This window comes from Daucus carota, chromosome 1, assembly GCF_001625215.2.
Source record: "Daucus carota subsp. sativus chromosome 1, DH1 v3.0, whole genome shotgun sequence".
Lineage (NCBI taxonomy): Eukaryota > Viridiplantae > Streptophyta > Magnoliopsida > Apiales > Apiaceae > Daucus > Daucus carota.
Window position 1 is genome coordinate 32,008,991 of NC_030381.2, and position 20,738 is coordinate 32,029,728.

At 34.1% G+C, this 20,738-nt stretch overlaps 3 protein-coding genes across 3 annotated transcripts; all 3 read left to right on the forward strand.

The window, feature by feature from the left end:
* The first annotated feature begins 10,205 nt into the window (after positions 1–10,205).
* On the forward strand, positions 10,206–10,889 carry LOC108204386 (histone H3.3-like). Its single transcript, XM_017373789.2, has 4 exons — positions 10,206–10,298; positions 10,384–10,460; positions 10,546–10,636; positions 10,719–10,889. The coding sequence occupies exons 1-4, from the start codon at positions 10,224–10,226 to the stop codon at positions 10,887–10,889; spliced, it is 414 nt and encodes a 137-aa protein (XP_017229278.2). The 5' UTR covers positions 10,206–10,223.
* A 3,006-nt stretch (positions 10,890–13,895) lies between these two features.
* Positions 13,896–14,579, forward strand: LOC135147152 (histone H3.3-like). The gene is made up of 4 exons (XM_064079976.1): positions 13,896–13,988; positions 14,074–14,150; positions 14,236–14,326; positions 14,409–14,579. Exons 1-4 carry the CDS (start codon positions 13,914–13,916, stop codon positions 14,577–14,579), a joined length of 414 nt encoding a protein of 137 aa, XP_063936046.1. The 5' UTR covers positions 13,896–13,913.
* Positions 14,580–17,573: 2,994 nt separating this feature from the next.
* On the forward strand, positions 17,574–18,257 carry LOC135146754 (histone H3.3-like). Its single transcript, XM_017373746.2, has 4 exons — positions 17,574–17,666; positions 17,752–17,828; positions 17,914–18,004; positions 18,087–18,257. Exons 1-4 carry the CDS (start codon positions 17,592–17,594, stop codon positions 18,255–18,257), a joined length of 414 nt encoding a protein of 137 aa, XP_017229235.2. The 5' UTR covers positions 17,574–17,591.
* The last annotated feature ends 2,481 nt before the right edge of the window (positions 18,258–20,738 follow it).

Consider the following 20,738-nt stretch of genomic DNA (forward strand, 5'->3'; position numbering starts at 1 on the left):
TTAATCGATATTTTATTCCATTTTTAATTTTCGGAAAACTTCAAAAGTCCCATCCGAACCTCAGGATGCCGCCATCAACACAACTCTTTCTCTTCCATCTCTCTCTACTCACTCCAATCTCTGGATCTCAGACTTCATCCCAACACTGTATAATAACCTCGGTCACAGCTCCACTACTTGACCTTGGTGACTGGCCAATTCAGCCCCTGTAACCTTCCTGTTCTTCTCCTAAAATCAAATAACCAACTCCTCCCTCTCCCTTTGTTCACCATCAAACCTGTACACGACCTCACCGACTCCCAACAATCACCACCCTAATTTCTGTTGCATTCTTCTGTTTTCTGGCGTCCTTCTCTACAATATTTAACCACTATGAACTCCCATCTCTGGTATTGGCCAGCCCTACCTTCAACCTCCGATTACGCAACCAATCACCTCAACAACTCTACTGTTTTCTCCTGTCAATTTCTCTATCCCACCAGCCGCAGCTCTATAGACAACCAGCAGCCTGTCCTCGACCCTGATTCTCTTCTCCTGCAGCGTACCATGGCAGCCATTGAACCTCGAATTTTAAACCGAACAACAGCCTTCACCACTGCCACCTCTTTTCCAACCCCTCTGCTTTTATTCCAATACCTTCCCTTACAGAACCTAACCATTTACAGCCTTCGATTTACAGCAATCAACACTCCATTCACCATCTCTGAACCTACAGGCCTCGAACCCCTTCTCCTGAACGTCTCCGAAGTCTCTATAGCTCGACTTCTACACCCAACAACAACCATCTTCTATCTCCATTCGACCTCCTCCCCTGCAGAACCCAATCCCCACTGCAAAACACCCGCAACCCCTATTCTTTACGCACACAACAGTCTTGCACATCACAACACCCACCTCACACCTCTGTAACTTCTATCACCCTTACACACCTTCGATTCATCTTACACCAAGAACACAATAACCCAAAATCAGCCACCAACAATTCCAACCCAATCGCCTCCATCCTTATTTCTCCCTGCTATGTCTCCTTCGATCAATCTCTCTCTCTGCACCTGCTCTGTCTACGCAGCAACTCTGAATCACTGCTCCGCCATGGCTGGTCGCTAACTCCGGCCAGAAAGACAGCCACCACCAGCGACCGCTGCTTCAACCTCCCGTTGAACACCAACCACCGCCATCTCCGATCGATCACACAAACTGATGAGTATATATATATATACATACGAGAAAAAACGCAATCAAATCTTACCTCGCTTCGATTTCGTTTTCCCCCAAGCACAAGCCCTAAATTTGTTTCCCCTGTTTCCCCCAAAACTGAAAACCTGATAGAATATAATGTAAATAAACGAAGCACAATGTGTTTGAGTACTGATATGGAAATCTTATTATCGAAAGTTGAAGCATACAAGAGTAGAATCATGAGTACATATAGCCTGCCTAACAGATCATCAAACTAAAAATCAGGAAATCAGTTCAGGATATCAAGTCCTAATTTATCTCCTTCTTATTTGTTTCCTAATCACACATAACAACCTCAGCAATCAAATCTGCAGCTCAACGTCTACTGGAGCCAGGCTGTTTTATTCAGCAATAAAGAAAGCAACTAAATAAATATGTTTAGATTAATAATAATCCCAACATACTCCCCCTTAATCTAAACATGCTCCAGATTCTTGACTCCCAGCAACCTCCTCATTTTCTAAAACTTGGTTACTGCCAATGCTTTAGTCAATATATCAGCACGCTGCTCGTTTGTGCGGACGTGCTTTATGACGATCGAGCCTTGCTCAACACACTCGCGGATAAAGTGATACCGCAGGTCAATGTGTTTACTCCTTCCGTGGAAAATTGGATTTCGAGCTAGATCCACATCAGACCTGTTGTCTATATACAAAGTAACTGGACCTGGTTTCATACCCATGATATGACTCAAAACCCGTTGCAACCAAATTGCCTGGCAGGCAGCAGCTGTGGCTGCCATGAACTCTGCCTCGCACGATGAAAGTGCAACACACTGTTGTTTCTGCGAGACCCATGTAATCAGATTCTCATCGAGATAAAAGGCCATTCCTCCCGTGCTCTTTCGATCATCCAAGCTGCCTGCTAAATCACTGTCTGAAAACCCAGATAGAATATAATTCCCTCGCCCTTTTGTGTAGACGAGACCATACTGCATTGTTCCTTTCAAATAACGACATATCCTTTTCACAACATTCATATGTATTTCTGTAGGCCTCTCCATATATCTATTGACAATTCCTACAGCGTAGGCAATATCAGGCCTTGTGTGCACTAGATACCTTAATCCACCAACAATGCTCTTAAAATGTGTAGAGTTCACAGGTTCACCCGTTTTATCAGCATGAAGTTGTAGCTTGTACTCCATGGGGTACTTGACAGAATTACACTCTGCCATACCTGCCTTCTGAAGAACTTTCTTCGCATAAGTCGACTGTCTCAACTCGATAAAGCCTGTGCCTTGAGTCACTTCCAATCCCAAATAATATGATAATTTTCCAAGATCGGACATGTCAAATTCACGACTCATTTCCCCCTTGAATTTGGCAATGTACGACATACTCGAGCCTGTTACTAACAAATCATCAACATACACACCGACAATCAACGAATGTTCACCTTCTTTTTTGGTGTAAACAGCATGCTCAAATGGACATTTAACAAAGCCAAGTTGTAACAAGCATTGATTCAGACGAGAATACTATGCCCGTGGGGCTTGACGAAGGCCATATAAAGCTTTGAGTAATTTATACACCTTGTGCTCAGAACCTTTCTTGATGTAACCTTTTGGTTGTGATACATACACCTCTTCCTGAATAACACCATTCAGAAAGGCTGATTTGACGTCGAGATGGTGGACCTCCCAATCATGTTTTTGCTGCAAGTGCCAAGAGCAAGCGTACTGTTTCAAGTCTAGTTACAGGAGCAAATACTTCTTCATAGTCTATCCCGTGACGTTGTACATAGCCTTTAGCAACGAGGCGTGCTTTATGCTTGGTTACCTCGCCATTTTGATCTGTCTTCAACTTGTAAATCCATTTAAGGTCTATGGCTTTGTGACCTGGAGGTAAGTCTGTCAGCTCCCAGGTTTCGTTTTTCTGAATAGAATCAATTTCACGGTTCATTGCTTCTTTCCAAACATCATCTTCTACTGCTTGTTCAAAACAAACAGGTTCATCAATGCCCATCAGTAGAAGCTCGTCTGCCATTTCTACCTCCGTGGTGTGGTCGTAGATATCAGCCAGGGATCTAAGTCTCTGAGACGGTTCGCTGTTGGCACTAGACACACTTGAACTTTCTGAGTCTTCACTTGTAGACTGAGAATTTTTAGGTGTGGCTAGTGAAGCTTGAGGTGTGGAGACCAAAACAGGAGAGTTTGGCTCGTCTCGCTGCTGTTCAGATTCACCGGTCTGTGCTGATGTATAATTCTCCAGAATGAAATGTCCACCCCCGTTTGTTTCAGAATTCAGTCTGGTCTCCCATTCCCATGCCTTACTTTCATTGAACACCACATCTCTGCTAACATGAATGGTACCTGTGTTTGGATCGTAAAGACGGAAAGCCTTCGTCCCTCGTTCTCTACCGAAGTGCACCATCAATTGACTTCTATCATCGAGTTTTTTAGTATGTACAGCCGGAATCTTCATGTAGGCTGTGCATCCAAAAACTTTCAAATAATCTACATTTGGCTTCTTTCCAAACCAGGCCTCATGAGGGGTGATAGTTGACAATGCTCGGGTTGGCAATTTATTTAACACATAGACATCATAAATGACAGCCTCCCCCCAATACTGTGCTGGTATGTTTCTTTCTTTAAGCATACTCCTGGCCATGGCCACTACAATGCGATTACGGCGCTCTACTACACCGTTTTGTTGTGGTGTGTAGGGCGCTGTGTAATGTCGCAATATACCTTGTGCCTCACAAAATGAATTGAACTCTTTTGAGCATAATTCTCCTCCGCGATCTGTTCTTAAAACTCGAATACCCTGTGGTGCACCATTCTCAACAAGCAATTTAAATTTCCTAAAACAATTCAGAGCTTCATCCTTCATTTTAAGCATATATACCCACATCATACGACTATAGTCATCAACTAGCAGCATAAAATAACGGTTTCCCGCTGGAGTGGAAGGAGATATAGGGCCACAAAGATCCAGATGAATTAATTCTAAAGCAGTCTTTGCAGAGAAATTTGACTTAGTTGGAAAAGGCTTACGTGTTTGTTTTGACATGAGACAGCCATCACAAATTTCATTTGGTTGGTTGACGAGAGGCATTCCATGAGCCATGTGATTCTTTGACATCAACTGCATTGCCTTGAAGTTCACATGCCCGAGACGTTTGTGCCATAACCAAGCTTCCTCCTCGCTCTTAGTTAACAAACACTGTTGTTGAGCTTCTCTGATATGAATTTTGTAAAGTCGATTGACAGACCTCTTGACATGAATCAGAAGCCTCCCACAGCTGTCATAGACCGACAAGTTATCACCATTCATAACTACTCTATTGCCTTCCTCTGACAACTGTCCCAAACTTATGATGTTACTTCGAAGAGTAGGTATGTAGTACACTCCGCGAAGCACTCTAGTTTCCCTGTTCTTGCAAGCAATCGTGATTGACCCTTTTCCTTCGATTTTCACCAAAGAACCATCACCAAACTTTACCTCTCCTTTCACTGTTTTATCTAATTTTTCAAACTTCTCTCGTCGTCCTGTCATGTGATTACTAGCCCCGTTGTCAAGGTACCAAGTGTTTTCTTCTACTTCTTTGATGTCGCATGTGGCCTTGTCCTCCATAAACGAAACTACATCATCTGCGACATTTTCACACTGAGCCATTAACAGTGCTGGCTCGTCATCATTCAGTTGTGCCAAATTTGCTTCTTCCTTGTGTTGTCTATTTTTCTTTGGTTTACGACACTCAGCTGCGTAATGACCATAAGCGCCGCAATTGAAACATTTTACTTGGCTTCTATCACGAACAAAACGATTATCTTTCACACGATAATCACCTCCACTGCTTTGTCCATTTTTCCCTGACCTCTTCAGCCATTCTTCTCGCGTGAGAAGAAGCTTCCCATCGTTACTTTCTCTCTTAAGCCATTCATCCTCTGTCAACAGAAGTTGTTGTCCCTCATTGTTCTCTGTTTGTCCATGTAAGCGCTCTTCGTGGGCCTTGAGTGAACCCACCACCTCTTCTACTAACATGGTTTCTAAATTCCCGAACTGCTCTATGGCAGATGCAATTTGAAGGAATTTAGTTGGGACTGCCCTTAATAGCTTTTTAACGACATACTCCTCTTTGATCGATTCACCCAGCGCTCTGATATTAGTTACCAGACCATTTAGTCTCATACAGAAATCATCCAACTGCTCCGAATCTTTCATTTTTAGTGACTCAAACTCTGATTTGAGAGTTTGAGCCTTGGCCTTTGTTACCTTATCTGCACCTAGACACAGCGTTTTAATCGCCCCTCAAGCGTCTTTAAACGTTTTCTTCTCCGCAATTGTCAACAGTATATCATCAGCGATGCCTTGGTAGATGACGGCCAATGCTCGCTTGTCCATCTTCTCCTCGACAGCAGCCTTCGGATCCTTAGGCTCTATCGCCTCCCATACCCATGAGCTTGCATAAAAACCTTCATTTTCATGGCCCAAGTGGTGTAGTTTGTCTTTGTCAGCATTGGGTAACTCAGCCCAAACGATCCCTCCTTATTCTTGTTCGTCTCCATTTGCTGTTAACCTCAGATGTATTTCACAGGGGATTAAAGCTCTGATACCAGATGATAGAATATAATGTAAATAAACGAAGCACAATGTGTTTGAGTACTGATATGGAAATCTTATTATCGAAAGTTGAAGCATACAAGAGTAGAATCATGAGTACATATAGCCTGCCTAACAGATCATCAAACTAAAAATCAGGAAATCAGTTCAGGATATCAAGTCCTAATTTATCTCCTTCTTATTTGTTTCCTAAGAGCATCTCCAAGGGCCTTATTTATATTTGTTAGCTATAATATGATATATAAATAATCATCTAAAATTATAGCTAAGAGGTTCTAGTTTCACTCCAATGGTATTATGTATAATTATATTATCTAAAATTATACATAATAGCTTTAGATGTTTTACAAATGTAGCAACCCCAATTTTAGTTATCTATATTTTTTTGCTAAAGGGTCATGGTTGGAGTGTAGAATTTTTACCTATTGTCTAAAATGTGCCACATAGATGCCATGTAGGTGCCACATAAACACTTTTACCTAAGAGGTCTAATGCCTTGGAGTTGCTCTAATCACACATAACAACCTCAGCAATCAAATCTGCAGCTCAACGTCTACTGGAGCCAGGCTGTTTTATTCAGCAATAAAGAAAGCAACTAAATAAATATGTTTAGATTAATAATAATCCCAACAAAACCCTCGCCTCTCTCTGCTCAAACAAAACCCACCACCTCTCTGTTGAACTTATCTGTTTATTCTATCTTGTTTTTATCCTAAATTGTAACAGCTACGTGTAGCCTGTTCCACGCATATCCAACTACTTAGATTACTAATTCATTTTATCAATAAAACAAGAGGGCTGAACTCTAATTTTAGGCAAAAAGAAAGACTAATTCTATTAATAATATCAAAATTTTAAGGGGTCTAGATATATTGTCAAAATATCAAGCTAAGATATTCATAATTTCTACATTTTCTAATTTGAATAAATCCGTGAAAGTTTTATTTTTAAATACTTTAAATATTTGAATTAAATTGTCCAATAATTTTCGAAATGCAAATATTTAAAATAATTATCTGCAAAATTTATAAATTTTTTTAAATCCGTTAAAACACAAAAATACCAAAAATTGAAATATTATGGTAATTTTAATTGGATAACATTTGTAAAATAAACAAACACGAATTTTGAATTTTTTTTTAAATCAAAAGATAATTTTGATTTATCAAAAATAACAAATAACTGAAATTCTAAATCAACCTCTCAGACAGAAATAAATAATTAAAAGTGCACATTTAACACGTCACATAATTAAATCAAATAATCACATAATAACAGCAAGTCACAAAATTGTTTAAAAAAAAATAAAAAAATCCAACCAATTGGAATAAAATATATAAAATTTTATTCCTACTCTTTTTAAAAAAATCAAGAACAAGTAATAATTAATCAAAGAAAATTTCTGGTCATTACAGTATGACTATCATGCCCAAGGACCTTCATTTGGCTAGAAGGATCCGCGGTGAACGTGCTTACGCATGGGGACCTATCTCAGCTTAGGATTAATAGAATAGTCTGTGATCTATGGTCTTAATTTTTGTTCAGTTAAAATACATTATGTGCCATGTATCATTTCATCTATAAGAAAACAAAACTGACCCATGGCTATTGTTGAGATAGCCTCTAACCAAAAGAAATCACTAAATATGATTTTAATAAAAAATAAAATTATGGGGAAAAAATTAAAAAAATGGTCAAATTATCTAATGTGGAAAGATAATTTAAGTGCTAGGTGACAGTCATGTCTAAACACAATTAGGTTAATCATAAATAAAAATAATTTCATAAGTTTGTTGGGTTGTGGCGAGTGAGGTCGATTTTTAATGAGGTAATGATTAATTTTGTCAAAAGGTTATAATGATAAAAAATATCGGTACAAAAATAATAAGTCACACATACTATTGTTTTTTGGCTTAAAATAAAGGTAAAGATGACATGTACAATTATGGTTTGCCCGAGAATAACTCGGTTTATGGTAAGGCAAATAGACAATAGAAAATATTCAGCATGCATTCAAAATTTTTTTGTTGGAGTTTATAAATTGAACTTATATTATATAATATTTTAAAATTATATTGATTTTGGAAAACCTTATTAATAATGATTAAAATGAGTTATAATTGATTTGATGATAAATTAATATTTAAAGAGGATAACGAACCACCAAATATTTTAAGTAAGAGTGGAGGTATTTAAAAATTGTTATAATACATCACAGTGATTGATTATTTTTGTTCAAAAAAAATGTCAGATATTTGAATTTTAAGTATTCTAAAATTATGTAGTTACATTTGAATATAAAATGCCATGTATCATGAGTTCACTGAGTTCAGAGCTTGTTTCGACTAATCCTAAAAGATCATGATTTATTTGCTTTAGGAAGAAATATTATAAGTGATATTTGCCTAGAGTACCTTGAACTTTAAATTAATACATATAATATTACTTATAAGCACCTAAGCCATTCTTATAAAATAGTAAATAGTTAAAAATGTTGAATACATCATACAAGAGATAGATGAAAATTTCTCATAAATTAATTAATATTGGAGAGGCAAAACTAAAATATTAAATAGAGTTTAAAAAAGGGGAATTATCTTGTATATTGTTTTTTCAATCTTATTTTTAAAAATACTACCTTATCCAATCTTATTTTCAAATCTCTAAAATATTTTCAAAAATACTACCTTTTTGAAAATATTTTCCAAAAATACGGTGGTTGCATATGCAACCATATATGCAACTACAAATCATGATTTCGAGTTCCAGTTTTCAAATGTCATTTTCGACCTCATATTTGGAATCTATATATATATATATATAGATTCCAAATATGAGGTCGAAAATGACATTTGAAAACTGGAACTCGAAATCAGGAATTCAGTTGCATATATAGTTGCATATGGTTGTATTCAGTTGCATTCAGTTGATTCTATTGCAATCTAATGGCCCCGCCAGGGGCACACCATACATCCGTTGCAACTTATAGTTTTCAGTTGCATTTAGTTGCATATGAGGTTGCATTCAGTTGATTCTATTGCAATCTAATGGCCCCGCCAGGGGCACCCATACTTCAGTTGGAACTTACAGTTTTCAGTTGCATTTAGTTGCATATGAGGTTGCATTTAGTTGCATATGAGGTTGCATTCAGTTGATTCTATTGCAATCTAATGGCCCCGCCAGGGGCACCCATACTTCAGTTGGAACTTACAGTTTTCAGTTGCATTTAGTTGCATATGAGGTTGCGTGCAACCTCATATGCAACCTCATATGCAACGGAAAACTGTAAGTTGCAACTGATGTATGGGTGCCCCTGGCGGGGCCATTAGATTACAATAGAATCAACTGAATACAACCTCATATGCAACCATATATGCAACTGAATTCCTGATTTCAAATTTCAGATTTCAAATGTCATTTTCGACCTCATCGTTGGAGTCGATATATATATATATATATATATATATATATATATATATATATATATCGACTCCAAATATGAGGTCGAAAATGACATTTGAAATCTGAAACTTGAAATCAGGATTTGTAGTTGCATATATGGTTGCGTATGCAACCACAGTATTTTTGAAAATATTTTAGAGAAGGTAGTATTTTTGAAAATAAGATTGGATAAGGTAGTATTTTTGGAAATAAGATTGAAAACGTAGTTATGAATAAAAAAAGCCCTTTAAAAAAAGCAACTCATAGAGCTGGGGGTTGAAGAATTTAAAATATATGACTAGACTTAATGGATGAAGAAGAATTTAATTGGTGATAAAAATACTTGTACGTTTAACCTTTTTCATATGTGATATTATAATTTTCATCGACGGTTAGATTAAGAGATTCTCAATCCAATGTAAATGCTAATTACACCAATGAGAGAGCCCGGATTTTACATTACAATCGTGCCTAAGTACTACTAGACTACATAAGCACCCTAGGATCAAAAAGTAGGGAACAAACACTTCACTTATCCAATGTAAATGCAAATTACACCAATGAGAGCGCAGGGATTTTAGTTTACGATCCGTGCCTAAGTACTGCTAGACTACATAATTAGCACCCTAGGATCAAAAAGAAAGGTACAAAATCTTCACTCATGGCCGTCAGATACAAAAAGAAATTCACAATGTTCATTGTAAATTATCCCTCCATTCACCTATATAAACACAATTCCACACCACCCCATGTGTATTCAGAATCTCGTCAGCACAAACTGCTAAGAAGTGAAAAGTAGTGTAGAAATCACACAGATTTGTTGAAAAATATATAAGAGAGGCAAGGGACACTTTAAATTTATGCGTTTGTATATTCGTTCAGACGTTGCTATTCTTTTGATTTATATGTATACGTAAAAACCTTTATTATTAAAATTATTAATCAACCGGATTGATTTTAATTTACTGTTTACAGATGGCTCGCAGCAAGCAAACTGCTCGTAAGTCTACAGGAGGATTACATGTTCCCCGAAAGCAACTTGTTCGTAAGGTATGTAAATGGTATACAACAATATTAAACAGTTGGTAGATTCAATTTTAAAGAATGTTATTTATTTCATTTTTCACCACTTCAGGCTGCTCGTATGTCAGCTCCAAGCACTGGTCCAGGAAGGAAGCCACACAGATACCGGCCTGGAATCGTTGCCCTTCGGTACATTTTACGCTTTTGTCTTACAATAAAATTGTCCGTTAATACATTTGTTTCGTTGTATTTAGTGTATCCTTATTTGTTGTAGTGAAATCCGTAAGTATCAGAAGAGTACATATCTGTTGATCAGGAAACTTCCGTTCCAAAGGCTTGTACGTCAAATTGCTCAAAACTTCAAGGTAACCAAGTTTGTATTTGCTGCCTCTCGCCCCAATCCTTTTGTGTAAATTTATTGACATAATGGTGATCTTGTTGTTGCAGCCGGATTTGCGTTTCCAGAGCCATGCTGTTCTAGCGCTACAGGAGGCGTCTGAAGCATACTTAGTTTGTCTGTTTGCGGACACTAATTTATGTGCAATCCATGCTAAGCGTGTGACTATCATGCCCAAGGACCTTCATTTGGCTAGAAGGATCAGGGGTGAACGTGCTTAACCATTGGGACGTATCTCAGCTTAGGATTAATAGAATAGTCTATCTATGGTCTTAATTTTTGTTGTATGTGTAGTCTCAATCTATGATCAAGGACTATACTCATTTTGTTCAAAACATATGTTCCGTTAAAATACATTACGTGCCATGTATCATTTCATCTATAAGAAAACAAAATTGAGCCATGGCTATTGTTGAGATAGGTTCTAACCAAAAGAAATTAGAAAATATGATTTTAATAAAAAATAATATTATGTGGAAAAAATTAAAAAAATGGTCAAATTATCTAATGCGGAAAGATAATTTAAGTGCTAGGTGACAGTCATGTCTAAACACAATCAGGTTAATCATACATAAAAATAATTTCATAAGGTTTGATATGGTGATTTTGTTGGGTATGTTGTGGCGAGTGAGATGGATTTTTAATGAGGTCATGATTAATTTTGTCAAAAGGTTACAATGATAAAAAATTTCTGAAAATTGAAAAAATATCGGTACAAAAATAATAAGTCACACATACTATGGTTTTTTGACTTAAACTATAAATAACATGAAGAAAATATAAACTTCTCAAAAGAAAATTATAATAGGGATAAAATCAAGAAATATATTCAATTCAATGGTCATGCAGTTCCGAGCATCTAAGAACAAAATTTCCGTGTTCTTGTTAGAATTTTACATTGAGGATATTTTTAATAATGTAAAACTGTAAGGATATAAGATTAACTCGATAGGAAAATTATGATGACGTTATAAAAAAACCCAAAACATGTTTTAATATTTGCCTAAGCCACCTCATAGATTAGAACAACGAGTTCGTTTTTTTAATATTTGCCTAAGCCACCTCATAGATTAGAACAACGAGTTCGTTTTTTTCCATAATGAAAATACTGTGAAGGAGGATCACCAGAGTAATTATGTACTATTTTCTTGTCCTTTTCCATCCTAACCCTTCTTCTCTATGTAGCTCCAAGTTTGGCTTTTCTCTTTACCTTATTGGGTGCAAAAAACATGCTTTTGTAATTGTACTAGTGCTAAAGTATTTGTTTCTCCATGATATTGTCATTGTGATTTGCTTCCCAATAATTTTACATGCTGAGGTTGTAAAATCGAATTTACTATAAATTTGCCCCGGTTGATTGTTCAATTCAAATGAGTTTTGGACTTCTAACTTCCAGAGAGTATAATTGAAATTACTATAATGGAGTTTCTTAGAGTATTTGACCGACTTTGCAACAAACTTGAGATTTTACGCTATGGAGATTTTGTAATATAGGTAAAGATGACATGTACAATTATGGTGTGCCCCAGAGTAACTCCGTTTATGGTAAGGCAAATAGACTCGTCTTCTTGTTGTTAATCTTTGACATCTCTAATTAGTATATATTTAATCCCAACTATTATATTCTAGATTAAAAAAACTCCTTGATCAAGGTTGATCATCATAGAAATTAATTGTAGCTTGACCTTGATTGTAGATAGAAAAAATACTCGTTAATAGTCTTCACATTAGTTTAGAGACTCAACACAATAGAATATACTTGGACAATAATCCTATAGAAAAACATATATAAATGATCATGGTGGTGACTTATTCTTATTATTATGCTCTTGTTCAACACCGAACATTTAAATAAATATTAATATTCTATCAATAATCCTTCATGCATTTAATACCTTATCCAAACATATATAAATACACGATAATAGAATATATTCAGCATACATTCAAAATTTTTTGTTGGAGTTTATAAATTGAACTTATATTATATAATATTTCAAAATTATATTGATTTTGGAAAACCTTATTAATAATGATTAAAATGAGTTATAATTGATTTGATGATAAATTAATATTTAAAGAGGATAACGAACCACCAAATATTTTAAGTAAGAGTGGAGGTATTTAAAAATTGTTATAATACATCACATTGATTGATTATTTTTGTTCAAAAAAAATGTCAGATATTTGAATTTTATGTATTCTAAAATTATCTAGTTACATTTGAATATAAAATGCCATGTATCATGAGTTCACTGAGTTCAGAGCTTGTTTCGACTAATCCTAAAAGATCATGATTTATTTGCTTTAGGAAGAAATATTATAAGTGATATTTGCCTAGAGTACCTTGAACTTTAAATTAATACATATAATATTACTTATAAGCACCTAAGCCATTCTTATAAAATAGTAAATAGTTAAAAATGTTGAATACATCATACAAGAGATAGATGAAAATTTCTCATAAATTAATTAATATTGGAGAGGCAAAACTAAAATATTAAATAGAGTTAAAAAAAAGCAACTCATAGAGCTGGGGGTTGAAGAATATAAAATATATGACTAGACTTAATGGATGAAGAAGAATTTAATTGGTGATAAAAATACTTGTACGTTTAACCTTTTTCTTTTTCATATGTGATATTATAATTTTCATCGACGGTTAGATTAAGAGATTCTCAATCCAATGTAAATGCTAATTACACCAATGAGAGAGCCCGGATTTTACATTACAATCGTGCCTAAGTACTACTAGACTACATAAGCACCCTAGGATCAAAAAGTAGGGAACAAACACTTCACTTATCCAATGTAAATGCAAATTACACCAATGAGAGCGCAGGGATTTTAGTTTACCATCCGTGCCTAAGTACTGCTAGACTACATAATTAGCACCCTAGGATCAAAAAGAAAGGAACAAAATCTTCACTCATGGCCGTCAGATACAAAAAGAAATTCACAATGTTCATTGTAAATTATCCCTCCATTCACCTATATAAACACAATTCCACACCACCCCATGTGTATTCAGAATCTCGTCAGCACAAACTGCTAAGAAGTGAAAAGTAGTGTAGAAATCACACAGATTTGTTGAAAAATATATAAGAGAGGCAAGGGACACTTTAAATTTATGCGTTTGTATATTCGTTCAGACGTTGCTATTCTTTTGATTTATATGTATACGTAAAAACCTTTATTATTAAAATTATTAATCAACCGGATTGATTTTAATTTACTGTTTACAGATGGCTCGCAGCAAGCAAACTGCTCGTAAGTCTACAGGAGGATTACATGTTCCCCGAAAGCAACTTGTTCGTAAGGTATGTAAATGGTATACAACAATATTAAACAGTTGGTAGATTCAATTTTAAAGAATGTTATTTATTTCATTTTTCACCACTTCAGGCTGCTCGTATGTCAGCTCCAAGCACTGGTCCAGGAAGGAAGCCACACAGATACCGGCCTGGAATCGTTGCCCTTCGGTACATTTTACGCTTTTGTCTTACAATAAAATTGTCCGTTAATACATTTGTTTCGTTGTATTTAGTGTATCCTTATTTGTTGTAGTGAAATCCGTAAGTATCAGAAGAGTACATATCTGTTGATCAGGAAACTTCCGTTCCAAAGGCTTGTACGTCAAATTGCTCAAAACTTCAAGGTAACCAAGTTTGTATTTGCTGCCTCTCGCCCCAATCCTTTTGTGTAAATTTATTGACATAATGGTGATCTTGTTGTTGCAGCCGGATTTGCGTTTCCAGAGCCATGCTGTTCTAGCGCTACAGGAGGCGTCTGAAGCATACTTAGTTTGTCTGTTTGCGGACACTAATTTATGTGCAATCCATGCTAAGCGTGTGACTATCATGCCCAAGGACCTTCATTTGGCTAGAAGGATCAGGGGTGAACGTGCTTAACCATTGGGACGTATCTCAGCTTAGGATTAATAGAATAGTCTATCTATGGTCTTAATTTTTGTTGTATGTGTAGTCTCAATCTATGATCAAGGACTATACTCATTTTGTTCAAAACATATGTTCCGTTAAAATACATTACGTGCCATGTGTCATTTCATCTATAAGAAAACAAAATTGAGCCATGGCTATTGTTGAGATAGGTTCTAACCAAAAGAAATTAGAAAATATGATTTTAATAAAAAATAATATTATGTGGAAAAAATTAAAAAAATGGTCAAATTATCTAATGCGGAAAGATAATTTAAGTGCTAGGTGACAGTCATGTCTAAACACAATCAGGTTAATCATACATAAAAATAATTTCATAAGGTTTGATATGGTGATTTTGTTGGGTATGTTGTGGCGAGTGAGATGGATTTTTAATGAGGTCATGATTAATTTTGTCAAAAGGTTACAATGATAAAAAATTTCTGAAAATTGAAAAAATATCGGTACAAAAATAATAAGTCACACATACTATGGTTTTTTGACTTAAACTATAAATAACATGAAGAAAATATAAACTTCTCAAAAGAAAATTATAATAGGGATAAAATCATATAATATATTCAATTCAATGGTCATGCAGTTCCGAGCATCTAAGAACAAAATTTCCGTGTTCTTGTTAGAATTTTACATTGAGGATATTTTTAATAATGTAAAACTGTAAGGATATAAGATTAACTCGATAGGAAAATTATGATGACGTTATAAAAAAACCCAAAACATGTTTTAATATTTGCCTAAGCCACCTCATAGATTAGAACAACGAGTTCGTTTTTTTAATATTTGCCTAAGCCACCTCATAGATTAGAACAACGAGTTCGTTTTTTTCCATAATGAAAATACTGTGAAGGAGGATCACCATAATAATTATGTACTATTTTCTTGTCCTTTTCCATCCTAACCCTTCTTCTCTATGTAGCTCCAAGTTTGGCTTTTCTCTTTACCTTATTGGGTGCAAAAAACATGCTTTTGTAATTGTACTAGTGCTAAAGTATTTGTTTCTCCATGATATTGTCATTGTGATTTGCTTCCCAATAATTTTACATGCTGAGGTTGTAAAATCGAATTTACTATAAATTTGCCCCGGTTGATTGTTCAATTCAAATGAGTTTTGGACTTCTAACTTCCAGAGAGTATAATTGAAATTACTATAATGGAGTTTCTTAGAGTATTTGACCGACTTTGCAACAAACTTGAGATTTTACGCTATGGAGATTTTGTAATATAGGTAAAGATGACATGTACAATTATGGTGTGCCCCAGAGTAACTCCGTTTATGGTAAGGCAAATAGACTCGTCTTCTTGTTGTTAATCTTTGACATCTCTAATTAGTATATATTTAATCCCAACTATTATATTCTAGATTAAAAAAACTCCTTGATCAAGGTTGATCATCATAGAAATTAATTGTAGCTTGACCTTGATTGTAGATAGAAAAAATACTCGTTAATAGTCTTCACATTAGTTTAGAGACTCAACACAATAGAATATACTTGGACAATAATCCTATAGAAAAACATATATAAATGATCATGGTGGTGACTTATTCTTATTATTATGCTCTTGTTCAACACCGACCATTTAAATAAATATTAATATTCTATCAATAATCCTTCATGCATTTAATACCTTATCCAAACATATATAAATACATGATAATAGAATATATTCAGCATACATTCAAAATTTTTTGTTGGAGTTTATAAATTGAACTTATATTATATAATATTTCAAAATTATATTGATTTTGGAAAACCTTATTAATAATGATTAAAATGAGTTATAATTGATTTGATGATAAATTAATATTTAAAGAGGATAACGAACCACCAAATATTTTAAGTAAGAGTGGAGGTATTTAAAAATTGTTATAATACATCACAGTGATTGATTATTTTTGTTCAAAAAAAATGTCAGATATTTGAATTTTATGTATTCTAAAATTATCTAGTTACATTTGAATATAAAATGCCATGTATCATGAGTTCACTGAGTTCAGAGCTTGTTTCGACTAATCCTAAAAGATCATGATTTATTTGCTTTAGGAAGAAATATTATAAGTGATATTTGCCTAGAGTACCTTGAACTTTAAATTAATACATATAATATTACTTATAAGCACCTAAGCCATTCTTATAAAATAGTAAATAGTTAAAAATGTTGAATACATCATACAAAAGATAGATGAAAATTTCTCATAAATTAATTAATATTGGAGAGGCAAAACTAAAATATTAAATAGAGTTTAAAAAAAGCAACTCATAGAGCTGGGGGTTGAAGAATTTAAAATATATGACTAGACTTAATGGATGAATAAGAATTTAATTGGTGATAAAAATACTTGTACGTTTAACCTTTTTCATATGTGATATTATAATTTTCATCGACGGTTAGATTAAGAGATTCTCAATTCAATGTAAATGCTAATTACACCAATGAGAGAGCCCGGATTTTACATTACAATCGTGTACTACTAGACTACATAAGCACCCTAGGATCAAAAAGTAGGGAACAAACACTTCACTTATCCAATGTAAATGCAAATTACACCAATGAGAGCGCAGGGATTTTAGTTTACGATCCGTGCCTAAGTACTGCTAGACTACATAATTAGCACCCTAGGATCAAAAAGAAAGGAACAAAATCTTCACTCATGGCCGTCAGATACAAAAAGAAATTCACAATGTTCATTGTAAATTATCCCTCCATTCACCTATATAAACACAATTCCACACCACCCCATGTGTATTCAGAATCTCGTCAGCACAAACTGATAAGAAGTGAAAAGTAGTGTAGAAATCACACAGATTTGTTGAAAAATATATAAGAGAGGCAAGGGACACTTTAAATTTATGCGTTTGTATATTCGTTCAGACGTTGCTATTCTTTTGATTTATATGTATACGTAAAAACCTTTATTATTAAAATTATTAATCAACCGGATTGATTTTAATTTACTGTTTACAGATGGCTCGCAGCAAGCAAACTGCTCGTAAGTCTACAGGAGGATTACATGTTCCCCGAAAGCAACTTGTTCGTAAGGTATGTAAATGGTATACAACAATATTAAACATTTGGTAGATTCAATTTTAAAGAATGTTATTTATTTCATTTTTCACCACTTCAGGCTGCTCGTATGTCAGCTCCAAGCACTGGTCCAGGAAGGAAGCCACACAGATACCGGCCTGGAATCGTTGCCCTTCGGTACATTTTACGCTTTTGTCTTACAATAAAATTGTCCGTTAATACATTTGTTTCGTTGTATTTAGTGTATCCTTATTTGTTGTAGTGAAATCCGTAAGTATCAGAAGAGTACATATCTGTTGATCAGGAAACTTCCATTCCAAAGGCTTGTACATCAAATTGCTCAAAACTTCAAGGTAACCAAGTTTGTATTTGCTGCCTCTCGCCCCAATCCTTTTGTGTAAATTTATTGACATAATGGTGATCTTGTTGTTGCAGCCGGATTTGCGTTTCCAGAGCCATGCTGTTCTAGCGCTACAGGAGGCGTCTGAAGCATACTTAGTTTGTCTGTTTGCGGACACTAATTTATGTGCAATCCATGCTAAGCGTGTGACTATCATGCCCAAGGACCTTCATTTGGCTAGAAGGATCAGGGGTGAACGTGCTTAACCATTGGGACGTATCTCAGCTTAGGATTAATAGAATAGTCTATCTATGGTCTTAATTTTTGTTGTATGTGTAGTCTCAATCTATGATCAAGGACTATACTCATTTTGTTCAAAACATATGTTCCGTTAAAATACATTACGTGCCATGTGTCATTTCATCTATAAGAAAACAAAATTGAGCCATGGTTATTGTTGAGATAGGTTCTAACCAAAAGAAATTAGAAAATATGATTTTAATAAAAAATAATATTATGTGGAAAAAATTAAAAAAATGGTCAAATTATCTAATGCGGAAAGATAATTTAAGTGCTAGGTGACCGTCATGTTTAAACACAATCAGGTTAATCATACATAAAAATAATTTCTTAAGGTTTGATATGGTGATTTTGTTGGGTATGTTGTGGCGAGTGAGATGGATTTTTAATGAGGTCATGATTAATTTTGTCAAAAGGTTACAATGATAAAAAATTTCTGAAAATTGAAAAAATATCGGTACAAAAATAATAAGTCACACATACTATGGTTTTTTGACTTAAACTATAAATAACATGAAGAAAATATAAACTTCTCAAAAGAAAATTATAATAGGGATAAAATCATGAAATATATTCAATTCAATGGTCATGCAGTTCCGAGCATCTAAGAACAAAATTTCCGTGTTCTTGTTAGAATTTTACATTGAGGATATTTTTAATAATGTAAAACTGTAAGGATATAAGATTAACTCGATAGGAAAATTATGATGACGTTATAAAAAAACCCAAAACATGTTTTAATATTTGCCTAAGCCACCTCATAGATTAGAACAACGAGTTCGTTTTTTTAATATTTGCCTAAGCCACCTCATAGATTAGAACAACGAGTTCGTTTTTTTCCATAATGAAAATACTGTGAAGGAGGATCACCAGAATAATTATGTACTATTTTCTTGTCCTTTTCCATCCTAACCCTTCTTCTCTATGTAGCTCCAAGTTTGGCTTTTCTCTTTACCTTATTGGGTGCAAAAAACATGCTTTTGTAATTGTACTAGTGCTAAAGTATTTGTTTCTCCATGATATTGTCATTGTGATTTGCTTCCCAATAATTTTACATGCTGAGGTTGTAAAATCGAATTTACTATAAATTTGCCCCGGTTGATTGTTCAATTCAAATGAGTTTTGGACTTCTAACTTCCAGAGAGTATAATTGAAATTACTATAATGGAGTTTCTTAGAGTATTTGACCGACTTTGCAACAAACTTGAGATTTTACGCTATGGAGATTTTGTAATATAGGTAAAGATGACATGTACAATTATGGTGTGCCCCAGAGTAACTCCGTTTATGGTAAGGCAAATAGACTCGTCTTCTTGTTGTTAATCTTTGACATCTCTAATTAGTATATATTTAATCCCAACTGTTATATTCTAGATTAAAAAAACTCCTTGATCAAGGTTGATCATCATAGAAATTAATTGTAGCTTGACCTTGATTGTAGATAGAAAAAATACTCGTTAATAGTCTTCACATTAGTTTAGAGACTCAACACAATAGAATATACTTGGACAATAATCCTATAGAAAAACATATATAAATGATCATGGTGGTGACTTATTCTTATTATTATGCTCTTGTTCAACACCGACCATTTAAATAAATATTAATATTCTATCAATAATCCTTCATGCATTTAATACCTTATCCAAACATATATAAATTCATGATAATAGAATATATTCAGCATACATTCAAAATTTTTTGTTGGAGTTTATAAATTGAACTTATATTATATAATATTTTAAAATTATATTGATTTTGGAAAACCTTATTAATAATGATTAAAATGAGTTATAATTGATTTGATGATAAATTAATATTTAAAGAGGATAACGAACCACCAAATATTTTAAGTAAGAGTGGAGGTATTTAAAAATTGTTATAATACATCACAGTGATTGATTATTTTTGTTCAAAAAAAATGTCAGATATTTGAATTTTATGTATTCTAAAATTATCTAGTTACATTTGAATATAAAATGCCATGTATCATGAGTTCACTGAGTTCAGAGCTTGTTTCGACTAATCCTAAAAGATCATGATTTATTTGCTTTAGGAAGAAATATTATAAGTGATATTTGCCTAGAGTACCTTGAACTTTAAATTAATACATATAATATTACTTATAAGCACCTAAGCCATTCTTATAAAATAGTAAATAGTTAAAAATGTTGAATACATCATACAAGAGATAGATGAAAATTTCTCATAAATTAATTAATATTGGAGAGGCAAAACTAAAATATTAAATAGAGTTTAAAAAAAGCAACTCATAGAGCTGGGGGTTGAAGAATTTAAAATATATGACTAGACTTAATGGATGAAGAAGAATTTAATTGGTGATAAAAATACTTGTACGTTTAACCTTTTTCATATGTGATATTATAATTTTCATCGACGGTTAGATTAAGAGATTCTCAATCCAATGTAAATGCTAATTACACCAA

Bases quoted from the DNA above. Each gene is read 5' to 3' on its own strand.
- LOC108204386 (XM_017373789.2), top strand. From the start codon at position 10,224: ATGGCTCGCAGCAAGCAAACTGCTCGTAAGTCTACAGGAGGATTACAT. The intron at 10,299-10,383 runs GTATGTAAATGG...TCACCACTTCAG, and splicing joins GAAAGCAACTTGTTCGTAAG to GCTGCTCGTATGTCAGCTCC. The intron at 10,461-10,545 runs GTACATTTTACG...TATTTGTTGTAG, and splicing joins CCTGGAATCGTTGCCCTTCG to TGAAATCCGTAAGTATCAGA.
- LOC135147152 (XM_064079976.1), top strand. From the start codon at position 13,914: ATGGCTCGCAGCAAGCAAACTGCTCGTAAGTCTACAGGAGGATTACAT. The intron at 13,989-14,073 runs GTATGTAAATGG...TCACCACTTCAG, and splicing joins GAAAGCAACTTGTTCGTAAG to GCTGCTCGTATGTCAGCTCC. The intron at 14,327-14,408 runs GTAACCAAGTTT...TTGTTGTTGCAG, and splicing joins AAATTGCTCAAAACTTCAAG to CCGGATTTGCGTTTCCAGAG.
- LOC135146754 (XM_017373746.2), top strand. From the start codon at position 17,592: ATGGCTCGCAGCAAGCAAACTGCTCGTAAGTCTACAGGAGGATTACAT. The intron at 17,829-17,913 runs GTACATTTTACG...TATTTGTTGTAG, and splicing joins CCTGGAATCGTTGCCCTTCG to TGAAATCCGTAAGTATCAGA. The intron at 18,005-18,086 runs GTAACCAAGTTT...TTGTTGTTGCAG, and splicing joins AAATTGCTCAAAACTTCAAG to CCGGATTTGCGTTTCCAGAG.